We start from the raw sequence: 17,370 nt of genomic DNA, 5'->3' as shown, positions 1-17,370 counted from the left end.
CAAAGCTCTTAATTTCAACAAAATGTGTAATTCAATTGAGGCTACATTTGAAAATGGACTATAATTGAGGGATCTCCTTACTTATTTAATTTTCCAAACATTTTTTTGAGCATATATTATATGCATGCATGCATGCGAAACCCTAGCTTATGTATAAATGTATATATTGCATGCAAAGTTATCCTTTATGAATAGGGGAGCCACCAGAAGTTTCCGGCGGCTTCCGACCGAATGCGAGGCCGGAGTACTCGCCCTCGACGACGGCGTCGCTCTTCTCGACAATCTCCACGACTTCGATATCTTCGTCGACGGACACCGCCACGACTTCCGGCTCACCGCAGGGGCCCGGAACGATCTCCTCGTGGATGCGGACATGCTCGACCACCGCGACCGCCTCCGCCTCCTCCGCCACCCCCTTCCTCAGCCTCTTCCTGAAGCAGAAGAGCGCGCCCGCGAGGAACGCGAGGAAGAAGAGCCCGCCGATCGAGACGCACACGATGACGACCACGGGTGGCGATGGTGGTGGTGATGTTGGCGGCGGCGGCGGCGGCGGCGGCGGAGAAGGAGGAGAAGGAGGAGGAGGTGGTGGAGAAGGAGGAGAAGGAGGAGGAGGTGGTGGAGGTGGTGGTGGTGGTGGTGAGTAGTAGTTGAAGCTTTGGATGCGGTTATAAGGCATTGTGATATGTGTATTAGGGCAAGAGAAATACAGAGTTTGGATCACTAATGTTAATTATTGGATAGCTTTACTTTGTATGAAGAGTGCATGAGGTATTAAAGAGGAGTATACAAAGTTGGTATTTATAGAGCTTTGTGTCTAGGAATGCAAACGGGGCGGATCCCAAGTTTGGCAAGCCGGGCCGGATTTGGTGTCGGTTGGATTTTATCCTATTTTTCTTCATGTTGGCTTAAAGGGGCTAGCATATACTGTCCTGTAGTGTGAGGCTGGGTTGTGACGAGTTACGCTAGCTAGAAATGACTTGAGGTGGATTGGGCCGAATCACAATTAAAATCAGTGAGTTCTGTATCTATATACTTTAAATGAATTGATTGCGTATTTCTAACAACTCGAACTTTAGGGATAAATAATTAGCATCAACTACTTACTGCTCCATTCAGGGCAAGTCTGACGAAAGAAAATTTTTTGCACATTTCTGAGCGGATTGGTGCGGATTCAGGGTGAGTTGTTTTTTTAATATGTTTGGCTCCTACTTACTGCTCTATTCGGGGTGGATTGGGTTAGGATCTCCACCAACCCAGATCCATTTGCATCCTAAGTTCCCAATTTATGTGTGGGCTTAATTTGTGTGATGGATCCATTAGTGCATGAGGGGGTTAGGGTTTTGGATATTGCTTGGGACAATTTGAACACATAATTAGGATGACGATGTCAATAATAATTAATTAGTTGGCTACTTGTGTATGACTCGACTTAGTATTATGGGTTTGCTCTTATAAATAAACAAATAAGAAAAATATTTACTAATTAACAATTTGGTGTAAATTAATCAAAATAAATCTCTCTCAAGTAACTTGGTTATAATTAACATCTTTTAGTTGGTGTATATATAGAGAGAGAGAGTGTGTGTGTGTGTGAGAGAGAGAGAGTTTAGTTGGAACGTTATTAGTAGTAAATAGGCTCTGTTGCCATCTATTTATTTTCAAATATCGAGCTTCCAAATTTATGATCGACACTGTTGAATATGATCTACACCACTTGAGGTATCTAGAAACAAATTTTTAAATTTGTTCGACATTATTAGCCTAATGATCAAAGGTTTCAATATTTATAATTTCAATGATTAATATAAGACATTTTCTCGTTTAGTGGCGTAAGGATATCGAAATCAATTAAATTTTAGTTAGAAAATTCTATAAACTATTTAGAATAAGATCTATACTCTTTATCTTGATTACAAGACTCTTATCATTATTTTTTAAAGGATGTCCAATTTCAGCCATTCATTTTTGTGACCAAGTACTACATGATGGAAAAGAAAATAATATCGAAAAAATATAATATTTAGTTTCTAAATTCTTCAAGTGATATAAATCATATTTAACAGTGCCGATTGTCGATTTGGAGGCTCCATCATTAAAAATAAGTATGTGGAAACGAAGCCTCTTTGGTATTTATAGCATTCCAACTCAACAATATATATATATATATATATATATATATATATATATATATATATATATATATATATATATATATATACACACACACACACACACACAAGATCATTATATATATAGAGTTTGGCTAGAATACTATCGATAGCAAACGGGCTCCGTTGCCACCCATGAGTTGGGCTAGAATACTATCGATAGCAAACGGGCTCCGTTGCCACCCATTTGTTTTCGATGATAGAGCCTCCAAATCGACGATCGGCACCGTTGAACATGATCTATACCACTTGAAGTGTTTAGAAATCAAATTTCAAATCTTTTCGACATCATTTGCCTAATGATCAAAGGGTTTCAAAATTTGTAATTTTAATGGTCGATATGAGGCGTTTTCTCGTTTAACGGCGTAAAGATATCCAAATCAATTGAATTTTTGTTAGAAAATTCTTTAAACTATTTAAAACAAGATCTATACTCTTGATCTTGACTACAAGACTCCTATCATCATTTTTTAAAGAATATTTATTTTCAGCCGTTCATTTTTGTGTCCACTCGATGGATAAGAAAACAATATCGAAAAAGTATGAAATTTGATTTCTAGATACTTCAAGTGGTATAGATCATGTTCAACGGTGCCGATCGTTGATTTGGAGGTTCCATCATCGAAAACAAATGGGTGGCAACGGAGCCCGTTTGCTAAGGATAGTATTCCAGCTCAAATATATATATATATATATATATATATATATATATATATATATATATATAAAACACACATCATGCCTTAATTAGGGAAAAATAAATGTGTAGAGACCCCCGGACCTATAGGACTTTATGAACTAACCCCCTTAACTATTTTTTATTAATATTATTGAGACTCTTCAACTTCTAAGTGATTTTAGTGGACAAATTTAGAAATGTTATCACGTTCTTTAGCGATTTTATCAAAATTTTTACATAATAAATTAAATTAGATTAACTAACGGTTAATAACATCGGATAAAATTTTTACCCCAAGTAAGTATAAAAACTCAATAAAAAAATAGAAGTTGAGTGAGTTTCAATGCAACCCAAAAATTTTAAAAAAAAAGTTTTGGGGGGCTGTTTCAGATTCTGCTATAGTTGAGGGGGTCTCTATATATTTCCACTTTAATTAAGCTGTGATTCCATGCGTATAATATAACCGTATATAGCAGTTATATTATTGGATGTACGTACGTACACGCAACCATGTGCGTATTATCTAAGTTTTCGTAGACCATGTGTTCAACCATATCCCTAAAGACCGAGTCATATACGTCCTCATACATAAAAATTAAGTGTATACACATATAGATAGTATTTTTGCACTACTTACGTAGTGCAGTTTCTATTATGAACATTCTTTTGACCATGTACTAATTAATTCTATAATAATATAGATAAGCATCTGACTTAGTGATGGATCAATACATATATATGTATGCATTCATATTGTTAAGATAACTCCGAATCGTTTTCCCACCAAATTAATTCGAATAAAATTAAGTAAAACTCAAGTGAGGTGAACATTAACAAACTATTTATGAACGCGCTATTCCAACTGTACGTGCATCTGACGTTGAATTAGATCTCTATCTGATCGCATCGTAATTCTAGATTAGTTTCACGAATAGTAATGAAACGAATAAAAATGAGATTCTGCGATCGGGAAGTGGTTTTTATGAAGTGGATAGTTAAGTGTACCTTTCAAACCTTCGCTTAGGTAAAAACGTATAAAATTTATCTGAATTAAATTGACAATTTTGATTTGGCTACTCAGTTTTTCAAAATTTTAATTTTACTATCCAATCTTTTAATTTAGTTTATTTGACTTCAAATTTTGAATGTGTCATTTATCTTTACAATTTAATTAATATAGTTTATATAACTTTTGCAACTATAAATTTATTAAAGTAAGTAATTTGCTTAAATTTTAAACTCAAAGTTTTGTTGACTGACTCAAATCAAATCAAATACATTGAAAGGTTGGATAGTTAAATCAAAATTTTGAAAGTTTAGATAGCTGATTCAAATTAGTCTATATACAGTTCGGATAAACTCGGTATGGTTTTACACCTCAATCTTTTGAGTAAAATTGTGAAGGTTCCATCGAAGCCATACATCTCACTTTCGTGTGGTTACCCAAATTTCAGGTTGCTCGATCTAATAATAAAAATCGGTACACTTAACATCCTTGCGTACGTGCATGGCAGAGACTAGACGACTATTTTAATTAAATAAAACGAGCAGAGGTGTCTGTCTTACTTCACTTTTACTTCGCCTTTCGGCTACGACCATCTCGCATCGCTTGCAAGAATTGTTGTGCACACGATGAGCTACTACAACCGCTTGGTTTGAAGCATCGAAATCGTATTCAAGAGTGATTGCTGCGCTTCTTCTAAAAGCACTTCTTAGATGGTATTTTATAAACAAAATTACACCTCCGATCGAAAAAGAATCAATAGAAAAAGAATCGAACGATATCTTCTTATCAATGAATATATAGATCTTTTTATTTGTACGGCTTAGATGTCTCGTATTTCTCGAAAAAGTGATTCGCTTGATGGGCCTCTGGTGTACCAGTTATCGTGCCCACCGTAAACGCTGGGTAGCCAAGTGCGGAGATGGCATAGATTAGACATACAGACGTTCCAACCCATTTTAGTGAAGGGACGTGCTTTTTGTTCACACCCATTAGTCGATCGAGCAATGCAAACATATACTGAATTTCGAAAAGTGGGGTAGGGTATTGTTGGCTGAGTTTATCTAAAAGCACCTCATGTGGTTGACTTTTTCTGTACAAAAGCATTATTATTAGGGCCCGTTTGGTTCAAGTTATGTAATATTACAAAGTATCTCGACATATCCAGGTATCTTGGATTTCAGCGTGAGATTACTACTGATGCTGCATTAGCGCGTTTGGTTTAATGCAGTAATGTAATACTAGATTACAGTGTTTATAGCATTAATACGTTTGGTTCAGTTTATAAAATTTAGTAATCCTGACATAAAAGTATAGTTTTTTCTAAAAATGCCCTTGTTGTGGTCATTTAAATATTATATTTTGCGAAAATGACGAATGGAGGGTAGGAGATCGTGATGATTACCTGGGAAGACGATAGATGTTAGTGCGAGAAAGAGAAAGAGATAGAGATAGAGAGAGAGAGAGAGAGACAGATAGACGTGCGAGAGAGAGAGAGCGAGAGAAAGCGACGTGCGAGAGAGAGGGGGGGAGGCGAGAGAGATGAAAATAATGCTGCTAATTAGATTTGGGATTGTTGGAGGGTACAATTATCATTTTACATAATATGTAGTATTAACGGATTTCAGTAATACAAGATACACGACCCCCCTCCCGTTAATTTTTTCGATGTAATCCTACTCGATTTGTAATACCACATTAACGACTAGATTACATAGCGGATTAACCAAACACAGTTATCCTGATAGGATTGCCTGTAATCCTGCCAGGATAACTCGAACCAAACGCACCCTTAGAATTTAGGGAAAACTTTAAAAAACCCTCCTGTGGTTTCGTAGTTTCAACCTTTGCTCCCCTGTGGTTTAAAATGTATCAATTTTGCCCCCCTGTGGTTTCGTTTTTTTCTTTTTATTATCAATTTTATTATTTTTTTTTTCTTAAATCAGTGATAAAGTTAAAAATTAAAAAATACTAAAGTGAATATTTGATAAATCTAGATGGGTATCTGAAGTTTTTTGTATATAATTTAATGAAATATTAACGAAAAAGCTACCAAAAAGATAAAAATAAAACCACAAAGGGGCAATTTGATATATTTTAAATCACAGGAAGGCAAAGTGAGATACTACGAAATCACAAGAGGGTTTTTGAAGTTTTCTCTAGAATTTAATTAGATGGTTGTTGTTGTTGTTGCTGCTTAGAGACTTTAATTTCCCATTTTTGCTAAAAAAGGAAAGTCACCTCCCGGATTTTGATGCAACACTCCAAAGCTATGTGATGTGACATAACACTATATTGCTGATGTGATGTCATTAATTAATTATTTGTATTCAATTTATCCGTTTCATTATGATTATTAAGATAATATTTTTTATATTTTTTATTCAAAAGGAGAAATATAATTAGACTTCAAATGGAGAGGTACGATCACCTGGTAATAGATGGTGTGGTGTGACTGATACAGAATGAAATCTCTTTGGTTTCCTAGTGATTTTTGCAAAATTCAAAATTGAAACAGAATGAAAGGTGGAAATTAATGTGAAGCTGTACTTGAATTCCGGAGTGTTTGATCTTTAATTTGAAAAGTAATTTTAGGGTCACTAATATTTTTTTCCTTCAACAGTAAAGTGTTTGGTAACCGCTTTTTTAAAAATCTGATTTTGATTCTCAGAATCAATTTTCTGATTTTAGAGGCTCAAACTCAAAATCAGTTAAAATCTGCTTCTCCAAATTTGATTTTAATTTTGGACACAAATTTTAAATTTAAATTTAAATTTAAATTTTAAATTTTAAATTTTAAAATTTTAAAGTCAAATTTAAATTTTAAATTTAAATTTTAAAATAAAATTTAGCAAAAAAAATTTGTTATTTGCAAACGTCAAAAATACTTGTTAAACAGCTTTATAGAATCACTTTAGAAAAATTACTTTCATGCTAAATTGAGTCAAACGCTTTATAACTTTTAACCAAAATCAATTCTCTAAACTAAAATCAGTTATATAGAAATTATTTTTTCAGAACAAAGTCAACAGCTCCTTCCGCTTATTAGAAATTTCAAAATTCGAAAACGAAATCGACATAAAAAAAAAAAAAACCCTAAAATATCAAACCCGAAAAATCTAAGCTGGATTTGGGTTGTAAAAGTTGCTATCGAATTTAGTTATTAGTTAAATTCCGCCGTTAAATTTAATCCTTTGATTATTTTTATCTATTAAATTATACTATTCAATCAATAACTCACTCAACCCTAGGGGCCACATCATTCTGACCGTTCCCGAACCACGCTATGTTCGGTTCACGACCCGGCCGGCCCGGACCAAAGTAAACATGGCCCGCCCGAAAATTTCTAGATACCGGCCTGGTCTAAAGTAACGTAGACGGCCCGAAACAGCATGCCCAGCCTACTCACCTCATCTCGCTCCGGCACCCTGCCGCGTCCCGTCGTCTCGAACTGTGCAGCTACCCACACCCTCACCTTCACATCCCGTGCGGCGTTAGAGCCCGCGCCGTCGCCGTCAGCAGTAGTGGCGATGTGAGTGAGGTATGGGGTCGAGTGTGGCAGTGACGTGTAGACGGTGGAGGAGGAGGGCGAGGAGAGAGAGTAGGAATATTTTGATCAGTTTTAAAAAAGGTTTGGTGTATAACATCATACAAGGTGATCAGGTTTTGTGAAAATATAAATTTTTTGTAAATTTTTATGCCAAATATCATACAATTTGTAGAGTCCGGTTACTTTACTATTGATGGTAGCACCCAGCATTTGGTTCTATTAAATTTTCCGCCGTTAGATTTATTCTTTTGATCATTTTTATATGTTAGATCATACTATTCAATTAACTACCCACTAAATCTTAGAAAATTACTATCATCCTAGCCGCATGTCTCTCCATTTAGGGTTCGAAAACCTAATAGAACAAAACGTTTGGTACTATTAATAGTATATTAGCGCTTAGTTTTGTATTGAGATCTATCTAACGCTATTAGATAAAATAAAATTGGGATAAAAGCATATAGGAATATATTTCTGCGTTTTTCGGTGGGATCACAAAAAATATATCGTAACCGACTTATCGCGATATGCGAAATGCAATATTATGCGGAAACAAATAAATTTTCTCACCATATATAATGCAATCTTCCTGTAATTCGAAACGAACTCTAGGCTATTAATAGTATAAAGCACTTTGTACTATTAGATTTTCGATCATTGGATAAAAAAATGTGCGGTTTCGAATAATAGTGGTCTCGGCGAAAAAAAAAAAAAACTTAACAGTACCAAGCGCGCACTGGGTACTATTGATTGCCGGACTAACAAAATTGCTGGGCCACAGAGGTGCTTTCCGGTCGGGCTGTACCGGTACGGATGTTACAGTACCCGTGCTATGCTGTAGCCCAGTTCGAGACCGTGCCTGGCCGGGCGGCCCCCGTGCTACCCGGCCTGTTTTACATCCCTAGTCAGACCCGACGAGGACATTTAATTTGATGGCAAAATTAGTCCCACATCGGATATCAACGTCCAAACACAATGATTTATAAATTCTCTTTGTTGCTTTGTCTGCTGTGTTCGTAGAAAGGAGAGACGGTTGGCATCTCCCCTGACAGGGACGGGAGCCGAGCATTCGTGCTCTACCTGTTGACACACACGGTTAAGGCTACCCGCTCCGGCGGATCTTTACCAAATTTTTTTGGGCTTTTTTTGCAAATAGCCCCCTTACAAAAAAAATTTTTAAAATTGGTCCTGGCAAAAATTTATTTGCAAAAATGGCCCTGGCCCCGCCACGCAAGCGCCACGTCAGCGCCACGCGGGCGGGGCTGGGCCAGATGGTTAAGTTGAACACGGTGAATCATNATTCACCGTGTCCAATACAAAATAGCTAAGATCGAAATATTTGTATTGGACACGGTGAACCATTCACCGTGTCCAATACAAATAATTGGACACGGTGAATGGTTCACCGTGTCCAATACAAATACCCCAATACAAATAATTGGACACGGTGAATGGTTCACCGTGTCTAATACAAATACCTCCAACTTAGTCATTGTTGGGGTATTTGTATTGGACACGGTGAACCATTCACCGTGTCCAATACAAAAATTTTGTATTGAATACAGTGAATGGTTTACCGTGTTCAACTTAAACATCTGGGCCTGCCCTGCCCACGTGGCGCTGACGTGGCGCTGGCGTGGCAGGAGCAGGGCCATTTTTGTAAATAATTTTTGGACGGGGCTATTTTTACAAATAAAATTTGTCAGGGGACTATTTGCAAAAAAAGCCCAATTTTTTTTTTAATTTTTAAATTGAATTTGTTTCAAACTATTTTAATCAATTTTTACCGATTGAATTTTTTTTTGGCGTTGTAATTTATTAAATTTAATATTTTAAAATATTATAATAATATTTCAACTCAACGCTAACTCTATGCACGGAGTATTCGTTCTCACAAATGAGGAAGCCTCTCCGCCTCCTCCTCTCTCTCCTCGTCATCGTCGTCACCATCTCCTCCCTCTCCCTCCTCTTCCTCCTCCCCTCCTTCTCCTCCACCTCTTCCTCTCCTCCCCATCGCCATTCCCCTCTCCTCCTCCTCCTCNTACCGGCCCCAGGCGCCGAAGTCGCGGCGGCGGAGCGGGCGCAGCTGCTGCTGCTCGTGCGTGCTGTGGACGCTGCTGGCGCTGGTGGGCCTCGTCCTCCTCGCGGCCATTGCCGGGGGGATCTTCTACGTGCTCTACCGCCCCCACCGCCCCACCTTCGCCGTCTCCNCCTCCCTCCGCCTCTCCGCCGCCGCCGCGGCCCCGTCCCTGCGCGGCGCCCGCGCCCTCTCCGCCGCCGCCCTCGTCTACCTCCACGACTGCTCCTCCCTCCTCCGCCGCCTCAACTCCTCCGACGAGGCCGTCTCCGTCTCCGCCGCCGCCGCCCTCACCAGCAACGCCCTCGCACTCGTCTCCGCCCGCCTCCGCTTCGGCCCCGACCCCGCCCTCTGGTCCCCTCCCAGAACCGAGCGCGACGGCTTTTGGGAGCCCCCGGAGCCGGAGCACCGCGGCGGCGGCGGCGGCGGCGGCGAAACCCTAACCCTGCCCCGATCCCCGCTGTTCCCGACCCCGCTCCCCGTTCCCGACGCCACCGTGTGCAGATCCGGGCCCTGCGACTTCCGATCCATCCAGGACGCCGTCTCCGCCGCCCCCGATCGCGGATCCGGCCGCTTCGTGATCCACATCAAGGCCGGGATCTACGAGGAGAACGTTCTAGTCCCCTTCGAGAAGACGAACCTCGTCTTCGCCGGCGACGGCATGGGCGCCACCGTCGTCACCGGCGCCCGCCACGCCCAGATGCCGGGCCTCACCACCTACGACACCGCCACCGTCGCCGTCCTCGCCGACGGGTTCCGGGCGCGGGGGCTCACCTTCGAGAACGCCGCCGGCCCCGGGGCGCACCAGGCCGTCGCATTCCGGTCCGACAGCGATATGTCGGTCCTCGAGCACGTCGAGTTCCGCGGGCACCAGGACACACTCTACGCCCGCTCCCTCCGTCAGCTGTACCGCCACTGCCGCATCTCCGGCACCGTCGACTTCATCTTCGGAAATGCTGCCGCGGTGTTCGATAGGTCGGCCATTGTTGTAAAAATTTATGATTCTTTGACGAATTCGCAAATAGCTCATGAATATTGGATTGGATGGCTATGTTAGTAATAATTCACTAGGCTGAGAGTGTTTGCAAGAAAATCATCAAGGAACTATGAAATTTCTAGGTTATTTATAGCCAGAATGGAGTTTGGATATTATTATTACTAACTGAACTATTTCGAATTCCTTTATAATGTTGAACCTGTGACTATGGACAGTTGTCTTATTGAGGTGGTGCCACGTCTAGAGAACCCGGAGAAGGGGGAGCGCAATGCCGTGACGGCGCACGGGCGGACCGACCCGTCCCAGCCCACAGGCTTTGTGTTCTACAATTGCACGGTTACTGGGAGCGCGGAGTACTTGGAATTGTACAGGAAGAAGCCGCGGGTTCACAGAGTGTATCTGGGGAGGCCGTGGAAAGAGTACTCACGGACGGTGTTTGTGAGGTGTTACTTTGGGGAGGTAGTGCGACCTGAGGGGTGGCTGCCGTGGCGGGGTGATTTTGCACTGAAAACGCTATTCTATGGGGAGTACGGGAGTTTGGGACCTGGGGCGAATGCTAGTGCGAGAGTGGAGTGGAGCAGCCAAATAGAAGAGGAGCATTTGGGTGTTTACTCTCCGGAGAATTTTATTCAAGGGGATGAGTGGGTTGCCTATTGAGTTTTGATTATAGTTACCATAATGTTTCATTGATGCCGAGAGTTTTTGAAGAATTTCCTTTAGGGAATTCGAGTGGATAATTTACTAATCATGCAGCTAAAAGGACACCGATTTGTGATGTTTCTGGTGTGGGTGTTGGTGGCAGATGAATGGGAGATGTTGCTGGAAATGTTTTATTGGACTTTCAGGAATTATAATGAGGTGAAAGCAATATACAGGGAATTGAGATAATTCATGGATTGATGGATATGCATCATTTTTTAGGTCTCTTGGATGAAATGCTGAGTTGTTCTCGCCAACATAGATGGTTGCACGGAAATGGTACTCTGGAAGCATGAGCAAGCTTTGCAAGTAAGAAATTCATCTAAGTCACCATGCCTAGATTTGGTGCGACAGTCCCAGATCCTTCATTTACCTTCCCATTTTTTACTTTTTTTTAATTTCCTTGTATTTCTTTCATTACATAGATTTTAGCTTATAGTTCCATTCTTTTAGGTTCAATTCTTATGTTTGCTTTTTTATTTCTTTTTTACCGAGTTTGCAAGTTCCATATCTCCTTATTTTGCTCATCTACAAATCCAATTTTGCATCTAACCTGTATCGTGAATCTTGACGGCTATAAATGAACCATTTTTAATGACTTTATGGTAGCATGATTGGCTATAAGTTACTTGATCAAGTTGTAATATAAAGCAACACTGAATAGGATATTGTGCAGCAAATTTAAGTTTCTTCTCCAAGTTTGCTTGGACAAAGTTATATTGAAAATATAATCTGGATTTATATTTGTTTTAGATAATCATCTCTAGGTATTTTTGTGTTTTAACTTCTATCATGATTTAGATTCATATATCTGTATTCTTGAACAAAAATATGTAACATGGGTTTGGGTGGAGAGAGAGAGAGAGCTCTTATAAAGTAGTGTTACTGAAATTGGCCCTTGAAAAGGATATAAGAAAGCAATGTTTCCTTACTGGACATAGACACAGCAATATTAAGTTTGAGCTTTAAGCTATTGTAGATGATACTTCAAGCTAAAGCAAATTAATTATTTGAGTTACTATGACTAATTCTTTTAATTCCAAAAGAAGTGGCTGAGGTCTCATGTTAGCAAGGATTTCAATCCTTTTTTTTGTTTTCTAATAGTATTCAATTGATTTTACTTGGATTTAAGGGACAAATTGCATTCTTTCGGCATATGTTAATGTGCATGAATTACATTACTTAGATGCGGGTAATGCAAATATTTTCTCATTTAAAAACTTTTTGTCTCCTAAGTTGCATCGCTCACTCCAAAAGGCGGCATTTAGGCTTTTGCAAAGAAAAAGTTTGGATCTTTTGCTTCTGCTCAAGCTGAATTGTGCTTTTGGTGCCCCATTGTAGGAGCTTAAGTTTGAAGCTTTTGCTTCTACTGCAGTAGGAAATCCTTGGGATTTTTGACGGAAAAGTTGTCGATGCTTCTTTAAGTAGTTCTATTCAGACAATACTTCTGTAGAAGCTTTAGTATCGAGGGCCAAAATAGCCCCAATTCAGTGTTTTTTCCCCCTCAAATAGAACCAATGCAGGTCTAAGAAAAGCAGTTCATATTTGTTCTAGTTCTAGTTATGATATCTAGTGGTCCGACTTATGTAATGTACATGAATTTGGTATTAAATATTTAGAAGTTCAATAATGAACACATTCCAGTTTTGTAAAGACAGCTTGTTTCTGAAGAAAAGTACAACTAGGTGTTCTTAAACAATATGATAACAGATGCTTTATTTTCACACAAAAAATTCTATAAACAAGAGATGCATTAGACAATGGCATCAGTATAGGGTCCTAAAATGTTCAATTTACACTCAGCATCTGTGTATATATTGGAAGCCTAAAGCACTATTCTTCTTCAGAAGCAAGAATCTGTATCAAGGAATGGGACTGAAACCAAGAAAAATTACAGCTTTGAAATTATCTTAGTGGAACTGGATGCATTAAATCCATGGTCTAACCGATTTCGATCGTCTGAAAGCTTTTCCTTTTTCTTCCCGTTACAGATCTCCTCATTGCAGATATTTCGTCGCGGATCGGTAATCGTCCTTTTCCAGTGGCCATCACTAGAATTCGCCTTCCTTGCCTGTATTCTATCCCACTCCAATTGGCCCTTCTGCTTCTCACTCAGAAGACAGAAGCTCTGCAAGTATGTAGTCATTCTGTCGTGCACCTTCCACCACCTGGCATGCGCCACATCACTCGCAAACTCCTGCAAATTATCCACATTCCAATTGCAGTCGTAATCCCTAAAGCACAACCACGGTTTTAGTCCCAAGTAGTGGAGCACATGTAAAGTCGGCGGGTCGGCCCCAAATAAGTAAGTCTTCAATGCCTTAGTCTCCTCCACATCTCCTTCCCAAAAATGCTTCAGAAAATTCATGTGTGAAGGAATTCTATGCCACCAAGTGAATATCTCATTTAGATAACCTTGGTCACCACCATTATACGATTCAATATCACCTATATGGTCCATTAACAGTTGAAATGTGCAATTTGAAGGCTCAATTACCATCACACCAGAGTTGAAAAGAGTTCCATTATTGCCAATTGCGCTGATCTCGGGCATTGAAAACAAAACATCGATGTTTCGAAGGATTAAAAGGTCGGCATCGATGAATATGATTTTATCATAATCGGTAAGACGCCAGAGCCAGAATTTGCTATAGTTCCACTCGTTATATGATTCGGGTTCTGCTTTAGGGTTCCGTATCCTTTTAATAGTTCTTATTTTCCAACCCGCCGCTTTGAGGCCACTTCGGTGATGATTATTAATATTTTCATCGACGAGGATTATTAGGTCTATTGTGGATCCTGCTTGTCGGATGCTTTGAGCCACAGTTATTGCACCGCAGACGTATACGCTCTCAGAGTGAAGTATGGTCGCGTAAGCTACTCGGTGAGATGAAGGTAAGTATGGGTGTTCTGCATTTGTTTTTTTAATAGCGGTAAGTGGAACTTTCCTGAACTGGGGGGAGAAATATATATATATATATATATATATATATATATATATATATATATATATATATATATAATCAAACCCCATAAATATTGTGATCTTCACGTTGTCCCTGTCAATTTTTAAAATCTACATTGCACCCCTATTAAACTTGCGAGCAAAGTGATGGATTTTCAGGGGCAAAGTGATGAATTCTGTATTTTAGGGGGTAATATATAGGTTTTAATATTTCAGAGGTCAAAATTGAAGCTATACAATATTTGTATGGGGTTTCTTGGAAGGACTTTTTCCAACATATACCCCCTTGCAAATAGGTGAAATTGCACAATTATCCCTGCGAAGTTGGTATCAGCATGTGTGCCCCAAAACCACAAGTTATTTGCATTCATGCCCCTTTGAAGGTGCATAGAGAAAACCACATTTGCATTGATGCCCTGACAGGGACAAGGTCACAAATAGGCAGGTTTTCAGGTTTACGCATGAAAACACCAACTCTACTGGGATGTCTGCGCAACTCCGCACATTCCCAAGGGTATGTGCGCGAAATTCCTTCCTGCGTTTTTACTAAATAAGAGAACCAAGCTGACCTTTTGCTTTGAATGGAAGTGCTAGTTTGCAAGACCCGACAGGGAGCTGTAGCTTCTCCCTGAGCTCTCTCAGCTCCGGCTTGTACACCCATACGTCTCCTTCACGAAACGCAAGGTATTTACACTTGAAGAGATTTGGAATAGGGAGACATCTGCTTACTACAAGCACAAACACTGGCTTTTGAAAATTCGTAGACTCCGTGGCGATTCTAGCTGCTGCGAGCTGCAGATGCAGCCGAGCAACATCTCTCGACCAGCTTTTTGAGCTCCTACAAGGAAGCTTAACTGCCACGACGTCAAAATGGGCCTTTTTGGAAAGCTTCGGGTTGGGAAAATTAGGGCAAGAGGGCACTTCAGATTCTTCTTCCTCGTCGATCCATTCGGGATAGAGATCCTCCCAAGTTACATTCTTTTGGACATGATCGAGATGAACTACGGAAACGTCAGTGCGTGGTAGAATGCTCTGCCATGTATTAATCTCTTCTTTGTTGAAGTTCAGCAAACCAGTTTTAAGGTCTACTTTTTGGCTATTGAGTTTTCCAATTGCTTTCGATATCTGCGACCAATCGATGATCAAGTTCGATTTGTAGCCTGTGTCTGGTTTCTCCGGGTTCCACATCCATCCGACAGTTACAAACCTGGATCTGTGCTCAGAGCATTCGAATTCAAAAAAGTTATTCAACATCTTTGAGAAAGATTCGTCAGTCTGTACTATGAACTAGTGTACATGAAACAGCTACGAGAAAATATCAGAGAAGAAGAGACTATCTAGCGGCGATGTTGAGGCAAGTACCGTGAACTAGTGTACATGAAATGCTCCTTATAATGAACCGTCGGAGAGTGCATGAGCATGAGGAAGAAGCCACATGTGAGAACGACGAGAACAAATCTCAGAAACCGTACTTTGCAACCCGAGCTCTCGAGCAGCAGTTTGATGAATGGCTTGCTGCCGTCTTTGAGATTGCTGCTTCTTTGGAACCTCCTTTTGCTCGAATTGGTGCTGAAATTGGAAAGAAGCCAACTTAGTTATATCGGTCCGTAACACAGCTAGGAATTGGGAAGAGGAAATGTATTCATGTAAATGTATTTGCGAAAATTATGTATGTTCGACTAGTTGTAAAGCTTGTGTAGAATTGGGAATTTGCGATAACCAAACGAACCTTCCCAATATTCTGAAACACTTGTGCTTCTAAATTGATTTATGTATTAGTAATTCTGAGATTCAGTTATGATAAGAAGTGTAGTTCTCTATCAATGGTCTTCTAAAGGATTATTTACGGTTTTCCGCATATTGAGTGTGTTACGCGAATCGATTTTTTTTGTTCGCATTTGTAGATTATGTTTCATGCCGTCGCATGTGTAAAAGGTTTTTCTTTTGGGATTCACTAAAAGCGGCAAATGATGCTCTGTGATTGAAACCGAAAGATAATGCATCAAAAATGTCGCTGGTAACAGAGGTTCTCCCACAAATGTTCTTTAAACTTCTCAAAAAAAAAAAAGAAAGAAAGAAAAAAGAGAGGATTTGAAAGAAAATGAAGAAATGCACAATTTATCAAGAAATAACGTAAAATTTCGCAGCAAAAAGAAATAAAGAATCAAGAGCATAAATGGTGATTCTGCGACATATACCACACAGTAATATAATCGAAGAAAATGATTAAAGTAATTCGAGTAAAAACATGAAATAACTAACTTGTTTATGACATGGATTAATAAAAACTGGAAGAATCAGATAAAAAAGTTGCAGGTGATATGGTTTGCAGTAACAATACTGATACTTTGTCCGGAGAGATGAAAAAGAAAAGTAAAAAAGAGAGAAAAGAGAAGCATAATGTGATGAAACTTACGGCGCCAACCGGTGCCTGGTTTCCGCATGGACTGAAGCAATGCCTGCGAGGCCCCTCATCGCAATCGGCTTCGGCGATTTACACCCTCATTTCCTATTTCTCCTAACAGATTAAGAACTCAGAGACTCGAAAATATTTACACGAGATCACGAGAGCATCGGAGAAAAGGTCTCTTAAATGGATCACTTCAACACAGTGAGATTAGATAGAACATGAATGATGAAATATGAGGACCAAATTAATAGTTAGAGAATTGCTTCTGCAGTGGACAAGGAGCAAAACCAAAATGACAAGGGGATGAAGCAACTTTTTAAAGTGTGATGATCAAAACAAAGGGGTGAAAAAGAAGAACAAGATACAAAAAGTAAGCTCCAAAATAAGTTACAGAAACAAAAAAATGTTAAGAGAACTCAAAAACTCAAAAAGACCAACTTTTCCAGTTTCTTAGTTTTGCAACAGTGACACTGCTACACTCTCTTCATTGTTGTTGTTTGTTGTACTTCATCTATTGTCCCTTTTAACTTTTCTCTTGTTAGTGATAGAAGGGTGAAATAGACTCTTCCTATGAAAATTTCAAATAAGATGGTAATATACATGCCAAATATTTTGACCATCCATGACCATTGTACATAACAATAAGTTTGGACATCAATTTATCTAATTTTGGTATATCTTTTTTGCTTTTTTTGAATAGATGGTATTTATGTTAAAACTAAGAGGTGTTGTTTTTGTTAAAATTATTTTTTTGAACAAAAAAAAAAAAGGAATTTGTTGGCATGTAGGTAGCCTACCTCAATGCCTCATCCCTTTTGTAGT

General features: G+C 39.4%; 2 protein-coding genes across 2 annotated transcripts; one reads left to right on the top strand and one right to left on the bottom strand.

Moving 5' to 3' along the window:
* LOC109726350 (probable pectinesterase/pectinesterase inhibitor 51) lies at nucleotides 9,404–11,362 on the top strand (the record flags this gene model as incomplete). The annotated part of the gene is made up of 2 exons (XM_020255886.1): nucleotides 9,404–10,452; nucleotides 10,690–11,362. Coding segments are annotated over 2 exons (1,491 nt in total), but the record flags the coding sequence as incomplete, so codon positions are not given.
* LOC109726152 (UDP-glucuronate:xylan alpha-glucuronosyltransferase 1) lies at nucleotides 12,862–16,924 on the bottom strand. Its single transcript, XM_020255599.1, has 4 exons — nucleotides 16,555–16,924; nucleotides 15,501–15,707; nucleotides 14,708–15,351; nucleotides 12,862–14,083 (listed from the first exon to the last, which is right to left on the bottom strand). Exons 1-4 carry the CDS (start codon nucleotides 16,611–16,613, stop codon nucleotides 13,065–13,067), a joined length of 1,929 nt encoding a protein of 642 aa, XP_020111188.1. The 5' UTR covers nucleotides 16,614–16,924; the 3' UTR covers nucleotides 12,862–13,064.

This window comes from Ananas comosus, linkage group 21, assembly GCF_001540865.1.
Source record: "Ananas comosus cultivar F153 linkage group 21, ASM154086v1, whole genome shotgun sequence".
NCBI lineage: Eukaryota > Viridiplantae > Streptophyta > Magnoliopsida > Poales > Bromeliaceae > Ananas > Ananas comosus.
This window is presented reverse-complemented; position numbering and strand designations above follow the sequence as displayed.

What these genes read in the sequence shown, in the direction of transcription:
- LOC109726152 (XM_020255599.1), bottom strand. Translation starts at nt 16,613, where the DNA reads ATGAGGGGCCTCGCAGGCATTGCTTCAGTCCATGCGGAAACCAGGCAC. An exon ending in ACCAGGCACCGGTTGGCGCC is followed by an intron (nt 15,708 to 16,554) that starts GTAAGTTTCATC and finishes TTCCAATTTCAG; the next exon opens with CACCAATTCGAGCAAAAGGA. An exon ending in TTCATGTACACTAGTTCACG is followed by an intron (nt 15,352 to 15,500) that starts GTACTTGCCTCA and finishes CTCTGAGCACAG; the next exon opens with ATCCAGGTTTGTAACTGTCG.